The sequence below is a fragment of the Nelusetta ayraudi genome, unplaced genomic scaffold (genome assembly GCF_046127955.1).
Source record: "Nelusetta ayraudi isolate G7.1 ecotype Tasmania unplaced genomic scaffold, CSIRO-AGI_Nayr_v1 ptg000048l, whole genome shotgun sequence".
Lineage (NCBI taxonomy): Eukaryota > Metazoa > Chordata > Actinopteri > Tetraodontiformes > Monacanthidae > Nelusetta > Nelusetta ayraudi.
The window spans coordinates 10,612,501-10,633,132 of record NW_027466098.1 but is presented as its reverse complement, the minus strand read 5'-3'; the positions used below and the strand labels follow the sequence as shown (position 1 = coordinate 10,633,132).

General features: G+C 45.2%; 1 protein-coding gene across 3 annotated transcripts in view; it reads right to left on the bottom strand.

The window, feature by feature from the left end:
- Positions 1–470: 470 nt before the first annotated feature.
- Positions 471–20,632, bottom strand: part of LOC142895323 (neprilysin-like) — a 32,464-nt gene continuing 12,302 nt past the window's right edge. For all 3 annotated transcript variants that reach the window (XM_076036260.1, XM_076036261.1, XM_076036262.1), the window contains 19 exons: positions 13,486–13,566; positions 13,120–13,215; positions 12,920–13,038; positions 12,689–12,757; positions 12,039–12,173; positions 11,549–11,650; positions 11,303–11,439; positions 11,086–11,179; positions 10,663–10,791; positions 8,183–8,281; positions 8,008–8,085; positions 7,713–7,816; positions 6,983–7,041; positions 6,767–6,886; positions 6,294–6,427; positions 5,883–5,948; positions 2,867–2,962; positions 2,720–2,796; positions 471–2,582 (listed from right to left, as the gene is read on the bottom strand). In XM_076036260.1, the coding sequence (XP_075892375.1) occupies positions 2,483–2,582; positions 2,720–2,796; positions 2,867–2,962; positions 5,883–5,948; positions 6,294–6,427; positions 6,767–6,886; positions 6,983–7,041; positions 7,713–7,816; positions 8,008–8,085; positions 8,183–8,281; positions 10,663–10,791; positions 11,086–11,179; positions 11,303–11,439; positions 11,549–11,650; positions 12,039–12,173; positions 12,689–12,757; positions 12,920–13,038; positions 13,120–13,215; positions 13,486–13,566 (1,895 nt within the window). In that variant the 3' untranslated portion in view covers positions 471–2,482. The remainder of the gene's footprint in view (positions 2,583–2,719; positions 2,797–2,866; positions 2,963–5,882; positions 5,949–6,293; positions 6,428–6,766; positions 6,887–6,982; positions 7,042–7,712; positions 7,817–8,007; positions 8,086–8,182; positions 8,282–10,662; positions 10,792–11,085; positions 11,180–11,302; positions 11,440–11,548; positions 11,651–12,038; positions 12,174–12,688; positions 12,758–12,919; positions 13,039–13,119; positions 13,216–13,485; positions 13,567–20,632) is intronic.

The window sequence follows — 20,632 nt, the reverse complement described above, 5'->3', positions numbered from 1 at the left end:
TCACTCATTGCTCCCCCAGTGCCTATTGGTTTAATGAGCCAACGTGGCATTTTATATTGAACTGTATTTGTATAACACGCAGTGTAAAAGGCAGCCCGCCAAATTATGCATATGTTCACCCTAATTATGTATGAGCTGAAGATTTTTTTTTTTTTTTTCCTATTGCAAATTTTGTTCAGACTTTGACAGCAGAAAAATACCTCATTAAGAAAAAATGAGATGCGATAAAAAAAACAAACAAAAAAAAAAACACCTATCTGCCTCACTGTATTTTTAAATACCACCATTAAACACTGCTTTTCATTTTGGGGACCTGGCCAGGAGTAGCTGCTAATGTATGAGTACATCATATATATTTTCTTTTTATGGCATCACCAAACTTGCATTTATGCAAAGAGCCTGACTCAGACGTACAACGCAAACACACAAATACACAAACCCTGCTGGATGACTCTCCTGCAGGCTCAACGTGTTATTTCAAGATTTATTTTCAAAGAAGGGGAAAAAAAATGCTTCTCAAGATGATTATTCCTATTTTTCATAAAGTATCTAAATACAGGCAACTGAGGTTCTGTATCTTCCAATCATACAGAGTTGTGTGTGTGTGTGTGTGTGTGTGTGTGTGTGGGTCAGAGTCACAGAGAGATGAATGCCTGAGGGAGTTAAGCAGCATGACAACAGAACGGTAGCACAATCAACGCGAACAAAGTCATGGGGAAAAGTAGGACGTAATACAATCTGATGCATGGTCTAAACACTCAAAGCCCATTGTTCGTTGCATTCCTCTGGATTAAGTGAAAGCAGAATCTGCACCGTGAAACACCATGTTTCATAGCTCAGCACATCACATTCACAACCCAAAAATCGGTACATAGATTACATACATTTTGGACAACAGTTTTTTTTTAAGAACTCAAGAACGCAAAAAAAAATGGATCACAAACCATGAGCTTTTGCCCTCTGCCCCTCTTGCAGTGACTTTGGCAAGCATTCTGAGGGAAGTGCTAAGCACTTTACCGTGCTACGTCATCCAGCACTAAGTACTTTGCCAAAACCGAATTAAATGAGAAACAAGTCTTTACCTTTGATCTCCTTTGCCTCAACTCCCTTTGATTAGCACTTTCCTAATCCACTGACAGATTTGTTGGTTGCTTAATCATGCTAACTTTGACTAGAAAGCTAATTTTCCCAGCTTAGCTGTGTTGGTAAACTCCACTTGGGTTGCACAAGTGGACTGCTGGTTTGTGAACATTCGTTTGTAACACTTTTTCAGAAGCCTAACCCAACCTGAATTACAACAAATTGAGGCCGAGCGAAAATAACTGCTCTTTAGTTTGCAAACATCAGTTGATTTCCCTGATAGTTTAGCAAGTTTTGGAAATTTACTGCACTCAAATTGGGTAAGTCCAAACAAACAAACAAACAAAAAAAAAAGGAAATTGTTCGGCAAACAGGTGTACTCTATTGCTTATTCCCCCCTTTTTTATTTGAACACTTACAGATACAAAACCGGTCATGTAAGGCATACCAGTTTGCTTGACAAACGATTGATAGAACCCAATTGGGGGGGGAGAAAGGGAAATGGCAGCATACAGTACATGAACATAACGTGTAGAAGGCTCATTGAACATACAGAGTGTGTCATGTGACGATTTCTTGCCACCTGAAATCAAAGGTGATCTCAAAGTGGGTTTTCTGACATTCCACAAAAAAGAGCCTCAGCAAATCTCCGCTGGCCGAGTGGTTAAAATCAGATACTGGACAGTTCCAGAACACATTTCAATTATTGTTAAACACCAGCTCCTCTATTTAACAAAATAAATTCTGCTTTCCTAATAATTTATAATTTTTCTATGTATCAACAAATTACATTGCGAGTATGCTGTAGATGAAGGCTGAAACTGTCCAGAGTTACAAAGGAGAGGTTTTATAAGAGGCATACAGTTCAATCCCACATAGAGGACAGTGGTTCAGCCCTGTTACATGAATATAAGTGTGAGTGGGTGTCTGGTTTATTCATATGCCAGTGGGTTCGGACACATTTGTCTGTCTGCCCCTCTCTTTTCCAGCTACTTGTGCAGCAGTATTTTGACTGAAACACATTCATACGTGACGAGTAAAGACGGGATGAAACTGGATGGGTTGAAAAAAAAAAATACTGTATAAAGAGACCCGCCGTGATGGTATCCAGTGGGCAGTGAGGAGAAGAGGAATCAGGCGGATTAGATGAACTGACGGCGCTCCGTCTGTCCGTGAGGATGCAATCCACTGCGCTTTCCTCAGGAGGTGGTGTGCAAAGCAGCACCAGTCCACCAATCTTGGTCCATCCAGTTTAATCATGATAATAATAAAAAAAAACGCTGAGAGGAGCCTTCACTTCCCTCTAGCCTCCCACCCCCAGCGAGTGCTCCAACAGTCAAGTGTGCGGGAACGTCGAGGTTCCACCTTCAGGACAAATCCCCGATCCTGGTCCTTCTGCTGATCACCACACACGGCACACGTTCTTTGGGACCATGTAGCTGCCCTTGGTGCATTGGAACGCCTCCGCAAATTCTGGGAAATTCTGGAGGGAGCCGAGGACCCTGCGACACAAAGGAGGCGAACGTCAACTGCACAGCAGGGCACAAAACACGGCGCTACGGCAGCAGGATTTAAAAATAACTGCTACGAGTTCATCCCGATCGTTTTCAAGAGTCAAAGTCATTGCAAGGAAGCTCACCTGAATTTCCCCGGACTGTGTACATTCACTTTGATTGAGTTGACGGCTTGCTCTGGTCGAACCTTCCCACACCATATCTGAAACAACACACCAGTTAGACGCACCGTTGGCGATCGTAACTCGTCAATCCAGCCGTTGGTCCGTTACCTGAGCAAAGTTTAAGAAGAAGAGCTGATCGTGGGAAAGGTCAATTCCAGGCAGCAGCTTCTCCTCTCCGTGCACCTTCACGTAGTTCCTGTAGGCCTGTTGCATGAACAAGAGACAAGCGCTCTAAATAACATGGTCACCGTTTGGTGGAGTGACACGAAATGGTACAAAATGACTTGATTGCGCTGACAACCGTGTACAAACATGACAAAAAAAGCCACACACTGGCCATTACAGCGTCAGGTTACTATTATTTTACCTACCCATAATTAACAAGCGGCTACATTCAACAGTGACACCAGCGCAGCCAGATTCTACCTGATGAGCGGTTGGCGTATGTTTTGCTGTTGGATGTTTATTTTTTTTTAAGAAAAAAAAAAGGGCAAAAATTCTCCTGGTGGACTCTCAGCAGCGACTTCTAATTGCTTTGTGCCTGTTCTGCCATCTGCCTTTTATTGAGCTGTGTGAAGGCATTCCACTCTTTCTATTTCTGTCAAAGTCGTGACAGCGGCGCCTCTTTCCGATGAACACAAGCACCACCAAAAAAAAAAAAAAAAAAAGGACTCTAAAGACCTCGGTGGGACTATCACATGGATTGGAGGTAGTGGAATCAAGGTCTGAAGCATGAATACGACGGGCAGGAGCATGATAGGGTTGCAGGAGGGAAACCGACTGAGAGACGAGTCAGGGCATCGGCCATCAGTTTTGCTAGCGCTCCTGCACGATGCTTCTGCAACTGCTGCTGCTGGAGTCCACAGATGGTTTTATTTATCGTCGGACATGTGTTTAATTGCCTCTGCAGTGCACTCTTGCTGGGTTAACTGTAATGAACCTCTGCCGAAGAAGGCTGTTGTATATTTATGGTTGTTAATCAGTGGTGTGGACAATCAGGGGGCAACCGAATCTGTCCAAACAAATTAAATTCTTCTTCATTTTCTTTAATGTGGAAGAGCTTTGTGGCTGGACGTTGTTGGACAAGTGGAGTTTGTTTTTAAGCTATGACAGAATTTCATAGTTTACCTGTTTATAAAAGTGCCAAAAACATTTCCAATTGCAATGAAGTCAGAGATCATTTTAACAGACCTAACATTATGTACTTCTCAGCACTTTTACTTTGAGAAAACTGTTCTCAATTGACCATCTTCCTCAGTAAAACAAACAATTCTCCCTCCCTGCGTCAGTAGCAGGTTTCTGTTTGTGTTTACCCAACAATCAAACATGTATCCTAGGGTTAAAATCCAGTCAGCGTTCTCGACCAAATGCATTGCTGAAGCTCTGGATGTCGTCGCCGGGCGCTGCACGAAGGCTGCCCACTGCCCGTCAGGGAGTACGGTGGGAATGCAGAGAGCTAATTCAACTGCATATCGAGATGCACGCGTGGGACGAAACGGGAACGTTTTTTAGACCCCACATGCACCTCGAGCCCTCGAGTTATCCGAGGATGGACAGGCTCTTTGTTCCTGCCTCGACTTCCACTTCACTGGCAGCCGCTTGAACTGCCCGGTGTCACCCCAGAAGTCTGTTCTAATTTCCTCTATCAGCCCGGTAACTAGGCTACCCAAAGCATCCATTAGAACTGTTGCAAGATTCACAGAAACACATGCAGCCGCTTGGACAGATGGAACCCAAAAACCCTTCTGTCCCTGTAAAGATCGTTTAACTGGAACGCTCAGTCTGGGTAAATTTGTGCATCCTGAAAGCACACATTAAAATAATTAAAGTGGTGGAAGTGGGGGGAAGAAAAAAGTTGGTTATACTGTACACTATATACGTTTTCTCATATAATAATTTATTTTCCATTAGTGCTTAATTTTCATCAGGTTTGGAGTCTGGTCATTACGTCATCTGTAAATTAATCAGATTTTAATTACCGCAGTGAATTTATTGCATCTCCACCACAACATATTTCTGAGGCTTCCTCCCCGTTACACAGAGCAGAAATTCCCAGGTTCTGTGTATCTGGCTCGGAAATTAAAGATTCATTTTTTGGCAGCTTAAAGAATATCACATTTGCAGAAGAAGTGCTCCTGCACCGACTACGGCCTTGATTTTCCTCGCGAAACTCTCATGCCCGTCGGCCACTTGGTACAGGGCGCCGTCTTTCTGCCCTTCGTTATCAAGGCCAAATAATCAGGCCTTCAACAAATGGCCCAGAGTATTCCAGTAAAGAGACCTGACATTCAGTGCAAAAGATTTTAAAGTCTTATTATACTCTGACTAGTTTTTGTGTCATCAACTCATCTGAGATTATAAAGACGAGGAATCTTAATGATGCTAATCTAAAGTGATCCGCGCATTAAAAAAAAAATAATGAACTTGTATGATTTAATAAATCTGAATGCGAAGCAACATGTACACATCTCTACAGCTCCAGCAGCGAGGGCAATTTTATACACCAAGCAAGGCTCTAATTGGCCGACACGGTGCCTACAGCAAAGAAATCACTCGATAAGACATTTGTGCCCTACGCAAATCAATCAATAAGTAAAGAAAGGCTTGTGTTTTTCCATTATCACTGCATTCCTTCATGGAGTCGGCGAAAATCGTCATGCAGTTATGGGCTAAATAACTTTCTTCAAGTGATTTCATCCAGTGCAACCAGTTCAGCAGCAGCCATCTCAGGAGAAGAAGTAAGCTGCACTTTCACAGATATCAACAGTGGCCTTGGATTATATTCCAGCTCTGTGTATACAACTGCAACAATGACATCAGGACATTTTTTTTATCTAGCTGGAATAGACTGGATTTAGAGGGCAACAAAAGATTTGCTTGTTCCTTTTAAATAATCACATTTTTATCCTAAACTTTAAGATAGCTTGTACAAAGACGCCTTTTACCGTGGCGCTTCCGTATTCTTAGATACCCATGTTTACAGTGGCTAATGAGCAACTCTGACATGGTAAAACAGCCCATCCATCGCCGCGAGTCAGCGAGTGACAGTGATAAACCGCAGAGTAAATACCATCTTCTGTCATCTTTACACCAGATTCTCCACCCCAGTTTTCAGGCTCATTACCTGGTAGGCCTGCCGTATGCCTCCATTGTCAGCGATGTTTTCCCCAAGAGTGTTGTTACCATTTAACTAGATGGGGTGGGGGGGACATAAGAGGAGAAAAACACAAAGGTTGGCAAAGACATACAATAGCGGAAGAATTCAGATATCAGTCTTCAGGATGGGTGGGAGATAACAAACACTGTTCAACCTGACACCATCGCAAATTGCCCACGCAGCAATGACGGGTGAGGGGGAAAGAAAACCCAAAAACAAAACGAAGAGGGGAGAAATCGTGTCAGGAGCAGCGAGGAGATGGATGTGCAATATCAGTGGGCAGAGGTGTAAAATAAGCTGGCAGAGGCAAATTGGGACATTGCGCTGGATTTGGTTTGATCATGGCCTGGAGGCAGCTGAAGCACACGGGGAACATACGTGAAACCCGTTGGCCAGGTCCCAGGAAAAGTTGCCGTACTGATCGACGATGCACTTGGACAGCTCCAGGAACTTGTGGGTGGAGTCCGGCGTCCACCATTCCTTCAAGTCGCCATCCTTGTCGTAGTTCCGGCCTGAATTAGAGAGAAAACCAAAAAAAGATGAAAAACGTTCGACATGCTATCGCTTTTCTCTTCTACCGTGTTATCCTATTCCAATGACAGGTGATAACATACAGAGGGGAAACAATCGTTGAGATTTGACATTTTACTTTCTGTGAAACTACAGAATAAAAAGAGTGCTGTGTGAAATGATCAGAGGCGTTTGGCATTTCAAAACCTTTTCCTTTCCTCTCCACTTCTTCGCCTATGGTGCTAGCTACAGGACGGGAAATATTTCAATCCAATTACTGACATAATCTGCCCAAGCTGCCCCCGGTAAGGAACAGAGGGCGCCGGTGCGGAAAGCCATACCATTGTCATCGAAGCCGTGCGTGATCTCGTGACCGATTACCATGCCGATGCCCCCGTAGTTGAGAGATTTGGCTTGGCCTTTGCTGAAGAAAGGCGGCTGCAGGATCCCTGCTGGGAACACTGAAAGGAGATGGGAGTGCGACGCCAAACATTAAATAACTAGGCGTGCTTTTGTAAGCTCTTCAGCGGCATTTGAGTGCACGGCAGCTGAAGTACCTATTTGGTTTTTGCTGGAGGAGTAGAAGGCGTTGACGACGGCAGCTCCGGTTACCCACCTGGAGAAGACAAGCGGGGTGGGGATTGAAGATTACAGTAAACAGCTCCCCTGCGACCCACAATTTACGGGGTTAACAACAACATTCCGGCCTCGGATATTGTAGGCCTTCGGGATTGCTTTGCGGCGGGGAGGAAAAAGGAACTCGGAACTTAGGGGAGGGGGGGGGGGGGGGGGGGGGCGGAGAGAGAGAAGCGTTTCGGTAAATTTAGTCGCAATTTGAGTCATGCAGCAGTGCACAGAACTGTCGTGACCCCACAAGCTTGAGTACTTTTGACAACATTGGTCTGTCTGAAAATGATCGAAAGTGGCCGTGGGCATGCAAAACACATGCAAACCCATTCAAATACAAATTAAAATTTTGTAACCTGCCACACCAAGTCATTTGTTTAAATTGCGCAGGGTAAATACAAAGAGTCCAACAGTGCCAAATTTGTACTGACAGCTGTAACATACTTGACAAGGCGGTAGCAAAGGTGTGCACTCTGAAATGCACTATTTGGATCATAAACACACCGTGCAACAGTGCGTGTTCCATCACAGTCCCATAGGGAGAGAAGCCGGAAAATAATGAGCCTCAATAAACACGCTTGCTTTAAACAAAAAAAAAAAAAAAGGAACCAAAAAACTGTTTGTTAAGCAATTATTTAGACGGCCCACAGGGGATCTTACTCCTCTTTGTTGACTTTGACTCTGAGTTTCCGCAGGCGTTTCTTCTGCATATATTCCAGGTTCTGCAAGATGTTTTCAAAGTGCTCCTCTGCACTGTAAGCCAGCTGCACACCAACACAAAGCAGGAGAAAACAGAGTGATGAGCAGAGATGGGAGATTTCAACTCGCTTTACAGTCAACGTCCCCCTTTTCCCCGAGAGAGACGTTTCCTCGAAAATGACTAATTAGCTTGGGAAGACCCAGTTTGGACAGCGGCGTATTAGGATCAGACTGGGAAGAAAAGAGAGCGTCTCACGTCTTTATACTCATTGTTCAGGTAATCATCGTTCATGATGTTTTCGGAGTAGCCGATTCTTTCCCGAATAGCCCTGGCCTGAAGGGGAGAAATGACATCTTTAGTCATCTTTTGTTTTGTTTAAGAACAATATAGTAAAATACAAACGCGCAACAGCGTCATACAGCCTGCGCACCTTTTCTTCAGCAGCTCTTCTCGTCTGTTCATCCATCCAGGTCAGGTCCTCCACGTTACTCAAGAACACCTCCCGAATGTCTTTAATCATCTCCAGAATCTGACGGCAGAGACAGAGGACCACATTAATGCCACCTTACAAAAAGCATCCAAGCCAATTAAATTCACGCAACGCTGGCTATAATTAAACGCTGGGAAGTTTCCCTACATGGAACCCAGTGGAAAAGCACAACAAAAAAAAATGATGCAAAAATATTCTGCCACACACTTTGTAGAGCACAATGCCCTGACTCATACTTCCTCAATAGAGGCTTTGTTACACTCCCTGTGTAGGAGTCTGCTTTTTGCCCAATATCACTTAAAACCGTTGCATGATTAATGGGACTGGTGAAACGATGACGAAGACCAATTATTTGCATGCATGAGCAAGCAAATGTAATTGTCATGGCGTTGTACTTTTAATAAACGCTTAAAAGTTTTAAATGAGCACGGTAAACTGGAATGGTGCTGCCGCAACTTCGCTAAAATCTCCTGCACACAAATTCTGGTCTGATGAATATTTGCATGTTTAAATTATTGATCACGCTGCTGATTTACATTCTGCACCATAACACCTTTAAATATTTATTTTTTTTACCCACGGCAGAAAACGTGGTCATTTTCGGTGTTGCCGTTTGTCCCCACGCAACATGTTGCATTTTGTCAGATGGAGGACTGTTTTTTTTTTCCAAAGAAAATTAATTCATTTTACCCAGTGAGGGAAACAGAGAACGAAGACAAGCGGCGCTGCAGAAATTACAGCCAGTTAGGTTTTGGACCAAGTATTTGCCTCAGCTGCTTGAAGATAGAAGTTTGCTATTTTTAAAATAAAGGGGGGGGGGAACGCATAAAAGTGGGGGAAAAAAACAGCTATTTACCTATTTATTCATATAAAACATTCCTCTGCCTCAGCCACTATGCCAGAGGTCCTAATCCCTGCTGCTGCATGCTTGTTTTGGGCCTCTGCAGGACACGCAACTGATATGATTACCCTCAACAGGTGGCAAAGGACACAGAGAAACAGGACAATGGCGAGGCAGAGGAAAACAGACGCCTGGTTTGGTTGGAACATAGACAGCCAGTACCTACTGACGGAACACATCGTAGTCTTTCCAACACCAGTCAAATGAATTAAAACAGTTTCCTTTATTCTGGGATGCTGCCGCATAGGATGAGCAGCATACGTCACTGTAGTAATCCACCATTCAAATTTTAGTTAGAATTACTATTAGATAGTGATAGCTGGGAGGGAAATAGTCTGGGAAATGTTGCAGGTAAAAACAGGCCCGCAGTACAATGGAGTGAGATAATCTAAAATGCGACGCAAGCCGACTATTGATTGTTCGTGTACACAATAGATGAGCAAACCAGGGTTTCTTCTGGCGCTAGTAATGTCCTCGATCGGCGTTGAGCTCTACACATTGATCCTGTTTAATAGATTCCTTTTGGGAAGCCGGGCTTAATTTCTCCGACAGTGGCTTTCTGTCCTCCGCTCGCCAACCTCGCACAGGAGACAAAGTGCTGAAGTCTCGACTCTGTCGACCTGAATCTTCCTCAGCTGCAAGTGAATGCGTTATATTTCAGTCGGGGGTGAAACAAAAAAAAAAGAAAGGCCAAAACAAAACACTGACGCTAATCGTACAGATGACTCCTGGTTCCCTTTTAACCACAGTGGGGCTCGGAGACCGCAGCGTGCTGACAGAAGCATTCCCATGTCTCCTCATATCTGCAGACCCCCCCCTTTAACACTCTGCATTAGACCTCGCGCAGACGAGGCGGTTCGCCGCAAACCAGCAGGGACCCCTGCTAATGAGGGTCTTTCCAGAAACCTTAAAGCATGTAGGGCAATTTCCGTGGGAGCTTGCGTTGTATGCAAGTATAGAGATGTGTGGCCTTCAATACCTTTTGTTTTGAATGCAGGATTTGTGGATAGTTCGTGAAAAATTACCTTCTATTGAAAGAAGAAAAGTCGCATTTAGATATCCAGCAAAGAAAGACAGCTTTGGATCATTTTCTGAGCATCCAGAGCTCAGTACTTTCCGAGCTCATTATAAAACAAGATTTTAGATTTGTGATTTCAGGAGTCCTACAAAAAAAAAGTGCAAAATGAATGAACAGAACTGACAAAAATGGAATTTTATACGAAGACGGCGGTTTCGCCTTTATGAACACGTGCGCTTTACAGAGTGGGTAGTGCGGCATGAAAAGAACTGGTTCTACTGCTCTTAATGGACAAACAAAAATACCATAACTGCCGGCACAAAACAGATGGGACGCGATTGTTTAATCGGTCCCCATGTCCTTGTGTCATTACGTTCCACCGCTGGGCTCCAAGTGCAGGAAGCTGCATTACATTTTTCTCACGACGCTCCAAGAATTCACCGGCCGCCACAAAATCCCAACCGAACTGGAGTCAATTCGACTCCGACATCATCAACTGACCAGCTCTTTGCTCTTCTCGGAGAAGGCCTCCTGCACGTACAGCCGTCCCACCGCGTTTTCCATGTTGTTGTTGACGTAAAGCGCGCACTGTCGCCACACGGCCGCCTCTGATGTTGTGCCAGAGAGAGCCTGCAGGGAGAGTGGGCAAGGCGCGCCATGAAATAGCCTTTCGAAAATAAATAAATAAACGGGGGAAAGATGATGAGATGATATTGGAGGAAGGCTTTGGGAAAATCTCAGAAGATTAAAGGACCTTGTTTGGGTTAAGGAACAGCCACACTTTGGGGAAAGGTGACCATGAATGCCATTTAAACCTTATTTTCAATTTACATTAGTCATGCACTGTAGGTATAGCTTCCAGTTAAATAAAATAAAAAAAATAAGTAAAGCGTCTGATGTCTTGTGTGTAGTCATGCGCCTTACCTTGCGCAAGGGTTTCCTGGTGGCTCTGTACGGTTTGCTCAGGCCCACCACCATGTTCATGGAAAAGCGCCACACCATGTAGTTCTGCAGGTCCCTGCGAGAGGAGCGCGGATGTTCAGAGACGCTCTCAGGCACGCAAGCCGTTTCTGTCGATGCAGCACACTTCCGCCCACGCACGGAAGCCGGCAAAAAACCACAGAAAACATACAAAACAGACCTCTTTGTGTGGTTGCCCAATATCTCGTTGAGTCTCCGGAAATAGTTGGGGGCGTAGTTTATGACTTTCTCCGTGTCGGGAACGCTGATGTTGACTGTGTTCATTATCTTGGCAGCGAAGTAGCTCCAGTTGAACGGCTTCGGGACAGGTCACAAAGAAACAACGCAGAGGAATACAAATGAGCAGGAGGAACGACGGCGAGAGGGAAGACAGACAAAGGGCGCGTGCACGCTTCACGGCGAGTACCTTCGACTCGATCTCAAGGCTGAAGTTGGCATTGAGATCGCCCAGCTCCATCTTGTTGTACAGCAACACCGGGTTGTTGCGGTCCTCCGGCGTGTCCGTAGCCTTGGGAAAGCGCAAGACAAAGAAGCCGGGAATCAACAGTGTCTTTCGTAACACAACCCTGCCGTCCACCAATTCAGATCCCGGGAGGTTTCCGGTCTGTAAATGTCAGAATTTGGATGGCGGTGACCTTGTAAATCCAGCGGTCGGGCAAAAACAGAGAGAGAAAAGAGCGGGCGGAATGACAAAGAGGGAAACCTGGTGATCGGGGAGGCGAAGTGCTTGTTTTACACAGCAGCTGCTCCCCAACTGGAAGCGCAGGCTCTCTGATAAATCGTTTGCACAAATAATCTTCCTGTACGAGGCTCTGATAAAACACTCGGCGACAAAAAAAAAGAAAAAAGGAGGGGGTGCTTTTGTGCCAAAAATCCAAAGTGTCCAAAGTGCTTACGTTGGCAATTTCCGCTTCCAGCTCTATGATCCGCTTCACCTCTTCCCTGATGAGGGCCTCGTTGACGGACAGCCCACGGTCGGTGCGGATCAGCTTCGCCAAGTCAATCATGAACTGCTCGTAGGCCCGACATGCCTGTAGGAACACAGAGGTTCTTATTGTCTGTTTCTTGGCGCCGTTTCAGCGGGACAGAGGGGAAGGAGGAAGGTCATTTAATCAAGACTCGGGCACTGACGAACACACACGCAAACACCGGCTACATGCAATCGACGGCCGCGTTCCCACATGTTAATCAAGACTCTCCGCTGAGCCGTAAACTCAAACAAAAGCAAGGGGGATGCCACACGCACACATCTGGTCTCCATCGAGGGAAATTTGCGCCGTCTTGCCTCTTTGGGTTTGCATCAGAACATTGTTAGTTTCACTCACTCTTTTCAACGCGTGTTTATCTGCAAGCACGCGGATGAACACGCGCTCTCCACTGACGGAGGCATCACCATCGCTATCCGTCAGGCAGAGAAAGATTCCCGGAACGAGCTCCCCAAGGATGCACATTCCCAAACCCTCTCTGGTTAGAGGTTAGAGTCCACATCCAGCGTTGCTTTTGATGCTGCCGTTTGGATGTCTGCACTCGAGTGCTGTGAGCCTACCTCTGCATAGATTCCCGTGCACGCGTAGTTATCCCTGGACAGGAGGCCGAGGCTCGTCTGCTGGTCAAACTGCCAAAGAAATTACAGTTTGGAGACATTGGCGGGCGATTCCCTGTCGGGCTGAATTGATTTGATGCGTGTGCGTTTGTGAGAGACAGGTGGGGTGAAGAAGAACAAGAACAAAAAAAAGCACAAAAGAACAAGGCTTTCCAACTGCAGTCCCACACCTACATGAATGATGAACGCACTGGAGTCCTTATCGTCGGTGCCGACGAAAAAGTTCACCAGGAGCTGAGTGCCGTATTTCTCGTTCAGCTTGGCGATGACGTCCTCCAGCCTCCACGTCTTGCCTTGGGGAGGGAGAGGCAACGCATTGAAGTCGAGGAGGAACAGCGCGTCCTCACGCCGCTCCCCGCTGGAGAATACTTTACCAAATTGGGTTTCCCAGTCGTCGACGGCGATGGGCCACTCGAACACGTCCGCCAGCACCGCCAGCAGCGGCTGCCCTCCTCTTTGCTCGATTAAGCCTTTAAAAGACAAGGGTTAACCTTTTTATTAGCGCGCGTATGTTATCCGCCGATCCTCATCAGCGCTCATTACGGTCAAAGCTTGCAGAAACGTTTGACGTTGCTTCAAAGGACCATTTTAATAGCAGTGTGATTTGTATCGCTTTAAAAAAAAAAAAACATGACATGCCAACCTAGGACACGTCGGCTGAAATAAACATTGAGGAAAGTAAAGTGCTTTGAAGGCCGGTGGTGTGCAAGGGCAACACTTGCAAGGGCCCGCTGACTTACGCTCATTTGTGCAGGACTTGTAAAGGGTCTTGGCTTGGGTGAGTGCAGCGGCTTCTCCTTCCACCGTTTTTTCAAGGACGTCTAAAAATAGAGCGGAGAAGCAGAGAAGGCGTTTAGCGCCCAAAGAACACGACAACTAGTGGGTGGACGTGTACGCGCAGGGAAGCAGGTGAGAGACTCTGATACAAAGTTAGAAAGGGTCTGCTCGATCAGATTGTTTCTATTTAGAACCCAGATGCTGTCCAGATGCACTTCCTGCTGGTGTTTGGAAAGAAAGGCCTTCTGTGGCGCCAGAGAGCTCCTGCCTTAAAGCACACAACAGGTGCCAACACAGATGACGGGACATTGTTGCAGTTGTTTAACGGCATTTGATGTGGGGCTAAAAAAAAAAAAAAAAAAAAAAAGTAGCAGTGGCAGTTCGAGACGACAGGTTTGACATTTATTTCACGTCATATACAAAATCGCGGCGTCTCATCTGCCAAAACCTCCAATGTGCCGCAGACCACGTCACACTGCATACAAACTTGCCGTGTAAACAGAAGGGAACAATGTTTGTTTATGAATTGCTTGCTTACTCACTTATGGGTGAAATCGGCCATAAACTCCTCAAAATGCAAACGTTCAAAACAAAACGCGCTCCCCGTCCGTCGCCTCATTTGGAAGCGCCGGCGTCGCCTTGTTTCTTTTCCTCTATTTAAAAGGAGCTCAAAGCCTCAGTGCTGCACGATGCGGCGCATTAACATTTTGTTTTTACGACCAAGCTGATTAGGGCCGGCTCCGCACTGTAATACACACCGGTGGCTGCGCAGGACAACATGGATCTAGCTAACGATCTGATGCCGCAGGCTTCCTTGAACAACAGATGCCATCCTTGAACCTCTCGCTGGGCTTCAGGACCAAAGACGGACACGTTTCTCTCCCGACACTTGGCTTTTCTTGCCGCAGCCAAAAACGACTAATTGTTTAGCTTGAGACAGACTCAAGCTAAACAGTTCTTTGGAAGAACAGCATCTGGTCCTCAGCGTCGCTGCAGACGCCGCTAAGGAGCAGTTATTTGAAAAATCTAATTAATGGTCTTGTAGCCGTGGAAAAGTTTCCTGCAACTTCCTGAAACAGAGCTTGTTAGAGAAATTTTATTAAAGTAGGTGCAGTCTTTTTTTCTTTTTGCCTTTCCAAAAACATTGAGATGGAGTCTCAGTGCTGCAGCAGACAACCACTTTCACTTCTCAATTCAAGGTTTTTCTTCATATTTGTGGTCAGAGACTCCTGTTGCACTTCAGATACAGCAGTTTCCTTCACCAGAGGAAAAGTAATCCCAAATAAATTATGCCATGTCTAAACTGGCAAGGATTTTTAGGATTTAGGAAGAACACGGCACATATTGAACCGTAGAACATAATCCACAATATACAATACACTTACGTTGCCTTACTTGAGATATTGGGTAGAAGTCTGGGGACAGACTTAAAACACACCTACAACCTATTTAGAATAGCACAGAAACAGGATTTGAGAACTGTAAATAATGTGGAATACTATCACCATACAAATACACTGTTTTACATTACCGACTTTGGTGGATCTCAAAACTGCACTGATAGTCGACAAAGCTGGAAATAATTTACTCCCCAGTAACCTTCAAAAAACATTCAAGGACTAAGACGGGTGGCTTTTTTCAGGTTTTTGGTTGCTACTTCGTTTTGTTTTTGTGGCAAATGATAAATCTATAAAAATCACACAACGCGTTCACGATGTTGTGGCAGCATCTGAAAAGGTAGGCAAATATAAACTTTGTAGTTTCACCCGTCTCGTTTTCTATCAAACATTGTGTGGTTCTATGTGGACCTGATTGTACATGTGCACATATCAAATAAACTAAAGTGTGTAACCTAAGTTGAGGTGAATTCCCTCAGTGTGATAGTCTTATTCCTAGTTGTCCTTTTTTATTTATTTATTTATTTGAAGTATGGACACTGACTCAACAGTTACAGACCTGTTTTTATGTTTCATATTTTTAGATTGTCCACTCGACGCACAAGTGGACATGTCCTTCAGCTGTGATCAGTCAAGTGTACGCTAAACGATCAATTATTCACTTAGCACACATAAAAATAAACTGTTGGCCATTTGTTCAATGTGATTTTGTACTGTCACATTTTCCTAAGTGTCTGCATTGTTGGAAAGCAGAAAAACCACAAAAAAAAAAAAGGAAATCAATCAATCATGGGATCAGTAGAAAGGTGGAGGCGTCGCAGCAAAGGGTGCCGAGAAAAACAAGAGTGAACACCTGGTTTATTACCTGTGTTCATTGCCTCTCCAACACCTGTTGTTGGCAACAAAGCACAGCCTCGGGGTCCGCTGGTGCTTCTGAGCAGCTACTTGCACAATCACACAGTGCTGAGCGATGGGGGTGGAGGCGGGGCCAAGGGAAGTGACGTGAGAAAGGTGGTGCAAGGGTTACGATAAACTAACTGCCAATTCTCACTGCATCTGTAGCCAAGTGGGCAGAGTTTAGTACTAAAACACCCACTTCCTGTCGCGGCCCTTGCTGAGCTGAGGAGGGGCAGAGCTACCGACGCTTTCTAACCGAGGAAAACGTTTCCTAGACCAGCCTGCCATCCTGGATCCAATGGGCCGTTCATACATTATTGCAGGCGCTCCGACCAACCAGGGCAAACGGCGGCAGCACAGAGCCCAGCATCAGGGAGGAGGGCAGAACGCATCTTGCATGCCGCCAGCCTCCGTCTCCTTCACGGCTTCTTTTTCTGCCTCTTTACATCCTCAAATTTTCTTTTTGCTTTTTAGGAGACAGCGCTGTGTTCTGAGGCCTGGTCACGGTTCCCGCACAAAAACAAAAACAGCCTAGACAAAGGAAAATGTGGCGCGAGACCCAAAGGGAATAATCACAAATGTTTTTAATGTAGGACATTTTTCATTCAGGAATGACAATTTGTTCTTGCCCTGGGACACTGGAAATACATTAAACTGTTTTCCATATGCCTGTTGATAGCTATGATTCATGTTTGTATAGAAATTCAAACCATGAGACATTTTCTTCGCATGCAAATGTGTGTGTGTGTGTGGGGGGGGGGGGGGGGGGTGGAGGGGGGGAATGTTTTTTTGACCTTTTGTTATTATGAGCTTGAAAATTCTAGTAAAAAAAAAAAAATCTAAGTGATTCATAAGATAACATCAATCAGGGGCCTTTATGTATTTCACGATTTAGACTTGTACTGCACATCACTGCGCTGAGCCAAAATACTTGGGTTGGTGACTGGGTTTCCAACAATTATATATTTGGAGGATTTGTTTGTTTGCATAAAATGCATGTGTCTACATTGCATAAGGCGCTCATTATGTTCCTGGGGAGAGAATTAAATTATAGGCCTGTTTTTGTGCAGAGAATACTTGGCCAAACACAAATCTGATACTGTTCTTTTCTGCAATTATTGTGAATTTGCTAAAGCCCCGTATTATAGGCATTTCCAAAATTTGTATTTACCATGTTGGACTTCAGTGACCGAGCCGCACACAATGACCTGAAAATCTAATCTAAAGAACAACAAGCCTTCCTGCATAGCCCTCAGTTTTAGCTTCCTGCTAAGCTAAACTGAGACAAACTGAGGAGATCTTTCTGTGAGGCATCAGCGGCTGCTGTGAGATCACAAAAACCCGAATCCCTCTATTATATGTATGAGTACACACTTTCTGACAAGTGGCGCAAGCAATAGACAACTTGGACTTTTCTCACGCCTGAGAGTTCATAGACAGCCTAGAGACACATTTTTGAAAAGTTTGTTAAAATGAATTTTGCATCAAAGGAGGCTTTTAAAATGGTTAGCGACTCGTGTTCTCATGGGACAAGAGTCCAATGATGCATCCTTGATATCAAATTTCAATATTTACTCACTTTATTTTGTACCCTTTCCTGCCAAGAGATGATTTAGGCTGATGCAGCTCACATCCATCATTAGCCACAGCGGCCTGCACCTCTTAACAACACAAATCTTTTAAGGCCAATTCAATTTGCATGCCAGCTTATCAAAAGTTCACTTAATGACTCACGTCTCGTTCATCCACAAAAAAGGCGCAGGTGCTTTAGTTGTGGGTTCAGTTTTTGAAGAGCATCATTCATCTTTCCTGCCCCCCTCCCAGGAGGAAAGCAAACGCAGCAGGAAACCCTGGAAATTCCGGCTTGACGCCGTCTGAATGACACATCAGCTGGAAATGTATTTCGCATGAATGTTGCATCAGGAGCCACAGACGCACTGTCATTTTGAACATGTCGGGATCAATACAGGGAGGCAGGCAGGTCTTAAATTGCACGGCGGGCTGACGGGAAACTCTCCCCCGAGCCCAACAAGCCATCACTCACATCGCCACGAGTTGGGATCAAAAGATAACGATGAAGAAGAGCGCAACGTTTCTTCTCCTGCTACGTGATGGCCGGGACTGAGCGGCAGCCAGCTCGCAATCAGGGCGGGTTACAGTCGCCATTCCAGACGCGAGCTGTCCCTTTGTGTAATCGGCAATTACTTCAGTTGTCACGCCGTATTACCGTCGCCCCTTCCGCCATTCCATTATTAATGAAAACCCACTTTACCATCAAACCTGGCTCCGTCCAATCCGTTGTTATTTTTCTCCACATGCAACGGCACCGCTCGTCATTTCTAATCAGCCCTCCTCTCCCTCGCGTTCGACATCAGCCTCTCTCTACCCTTTTCACATCTTTAATCCGCCCATTTTCTAATTACCACGTGTGCACTATTTATGTGCTCATGTAATCTTAATGAAGACTAGAAATGGGGACCCTTCAGAGGGCGCCTCCTGCAAAAGGGCACAGATCATGTGTGTGTGATTGGATTACCGACTGCCTGGCGCTAATGTTTAGCCATAGCAGGGGATTAGCCTCAAAACTCCTCTTTGTGTTTTTGCTCTCGAACACATGCATTCCCCCCCTGCCTCCCTCGCTTTTTACATTGCAATGTGCATGACTGGATTTATTTGAAAAACGGACTTGCTGCCACCTGACATTCCTTTGAGACGGCCCGTAAATTTAAACCAAACTGCTCAGCGTGATGCTGGAGGAGAATGTTTTTTAGCCCCCTTCCCTCCTTTGCATCGCTGGAGGCTGGCGTGGTTTTTAATGAACGCTTACGAGCAGACACTCATTTAGAGTCACGTTGAAGCACACCGTCAATATAAGCCCATAGTCAGCCGCAGCGATTGCAGGGATCAGTTGGAACTACTTTTTTTTAAAACAATTGTTAGTAATTAAAGAAATTATTCAGATTTCCCTTTCAATTATAAGAATTACCAGACTGTAATAATTTTCCCGCATAATTATTTTTTACCCCAAGGTGAAAAACCCATTCATCACTCTCCACTAATTTTATATTCCCTTCGGTACCCTCTTGTCATTTGTGTGTTCTTGGAAACTTTGAAGCCTCAAGAATACACAGGCGCCACTACGCTGCCCGTGGGACCAGCGCCAAGATCATTTCTTTGTCCCTCCCTGATGGCACTTGTACCACTTTGTTAAAGTTTACTCTCCCAAATATTTTTGTTTTGGTTTGTTTTTATCAAGTGCATATTAGTAGCGCTGACTTAAAGCAGAAATAATTACCCTGGAGGTCCGCAGTCAACCCTCTTATTCACGAGCATCCCGGCTCGGGCAACATGCTTGAGTTTTTGTTGGCTCGCGATTGCTGCATTAATATTAATATCATTTTACTTGGCTGCCAACCTTTGGACTGTTATCTTTATTTGATATGTTTATACAAAACGTGCCATTTATGGTGTTGCGCAACGGTTCTCATGGGAATAGTGATATCAGAGGGGTCGTATGAATAAACCATTCCATTCGGCATCAGCTGACCGACAGCATGTTTGCTTTGTTTATCGCAGGAAGGGAAAGAGTCCGACGTACAGATATGTTTTTCTTGGAGGAGGAATGCCAGCCATTACTCCTCGAAGGATAAGAACCAAAACCGCTTGCTAAAGCACTATAACCTGCATCTATTACCCAAAAGGCCAGGTGGAAAGTTTCCAACTTTGCAGGATTTATTTGACCGATGCATCTGCTGAGAAACATTCGGCAAGGCGGTTGGTTGGGCAAACATTTTCCATCACGTTCAGTCGGACCAATCGCGTTTTTCTTCACTACAAGTCGAATCAGTCAACAGCACTTGGTTGCAAGAGTGGACAGATTTGACATCACTGCACAAAAGCGGAGCCGCGATGTGCCGCAGCTAGCGTTTCACTGAACACTTGCCAAAGTCGGCAGGGAGTAAAGTGAAAAACATCTTTTCCACCCAGAAAGCCCTCAGAGTTCCACAGTGTTCTCATTAATGTGAAAACGCCATTAAGTTCTGAATAAAAAAGTGCTGCTGCCGCTGCAACATCCATCCAAATCTCTGTGGCAACATCTGGGCTTGCTGCTACTTCCTGTATTTTTTTTTTTTTTTTTTCTTCACGGTTTGCAAGGATAGCCTGCAGCAGTACCCGCCTGTTCATAGCAGCAAAACAGAAGTTGAGTGGTTCTGGGTTGCAATACATACAGCTACAGAGAGAGAGAGAGAGAGAGAGAGAGAGAGAGAGAGAGCGCTCAAAGTATTGAAAAAAAAAATCATTTCATTTTCTCTCAGTTACCTTTGCTATCTCCACACTATAAGGCAATTCATCGGGTGTACAGTACTACATGTACACGCTACCATAAGGTACAACCTGTACGGAGCCAGGTATCCAAACTGCCTTGAATCATGTTTCTGGCCGCCATGCTCAAAGTAAAATGGAATACTCGTAGAGCATTTCTTACTCATAAATAAAACATTGATTCAAGCGTAAACCGCGCCAATTTTCGCTCGCTCTCCTTCGCTCTCTAAAGCCCATTTCAGTCTTTAGTCAGAAACATCTGGTTTGCCAAATGGAAGCCGATACCGGGGCCCACACTGGGCAGCCCCCGTCATAAACAGCTCAACATCGTTCATCTCAGCATTTCTCTGACGTCACGGACGCGCTCTGGCCCTGTGGGCCGTCATAAATTCTGCAAGAAACATAAGCCGCCTCACAGGTTGCGCGCCTCCCGCGAGCGTCGTCTCCGCGCAGCGATACGTGGACCCGGAGTCACCTCACGTAAAGAAGCGTC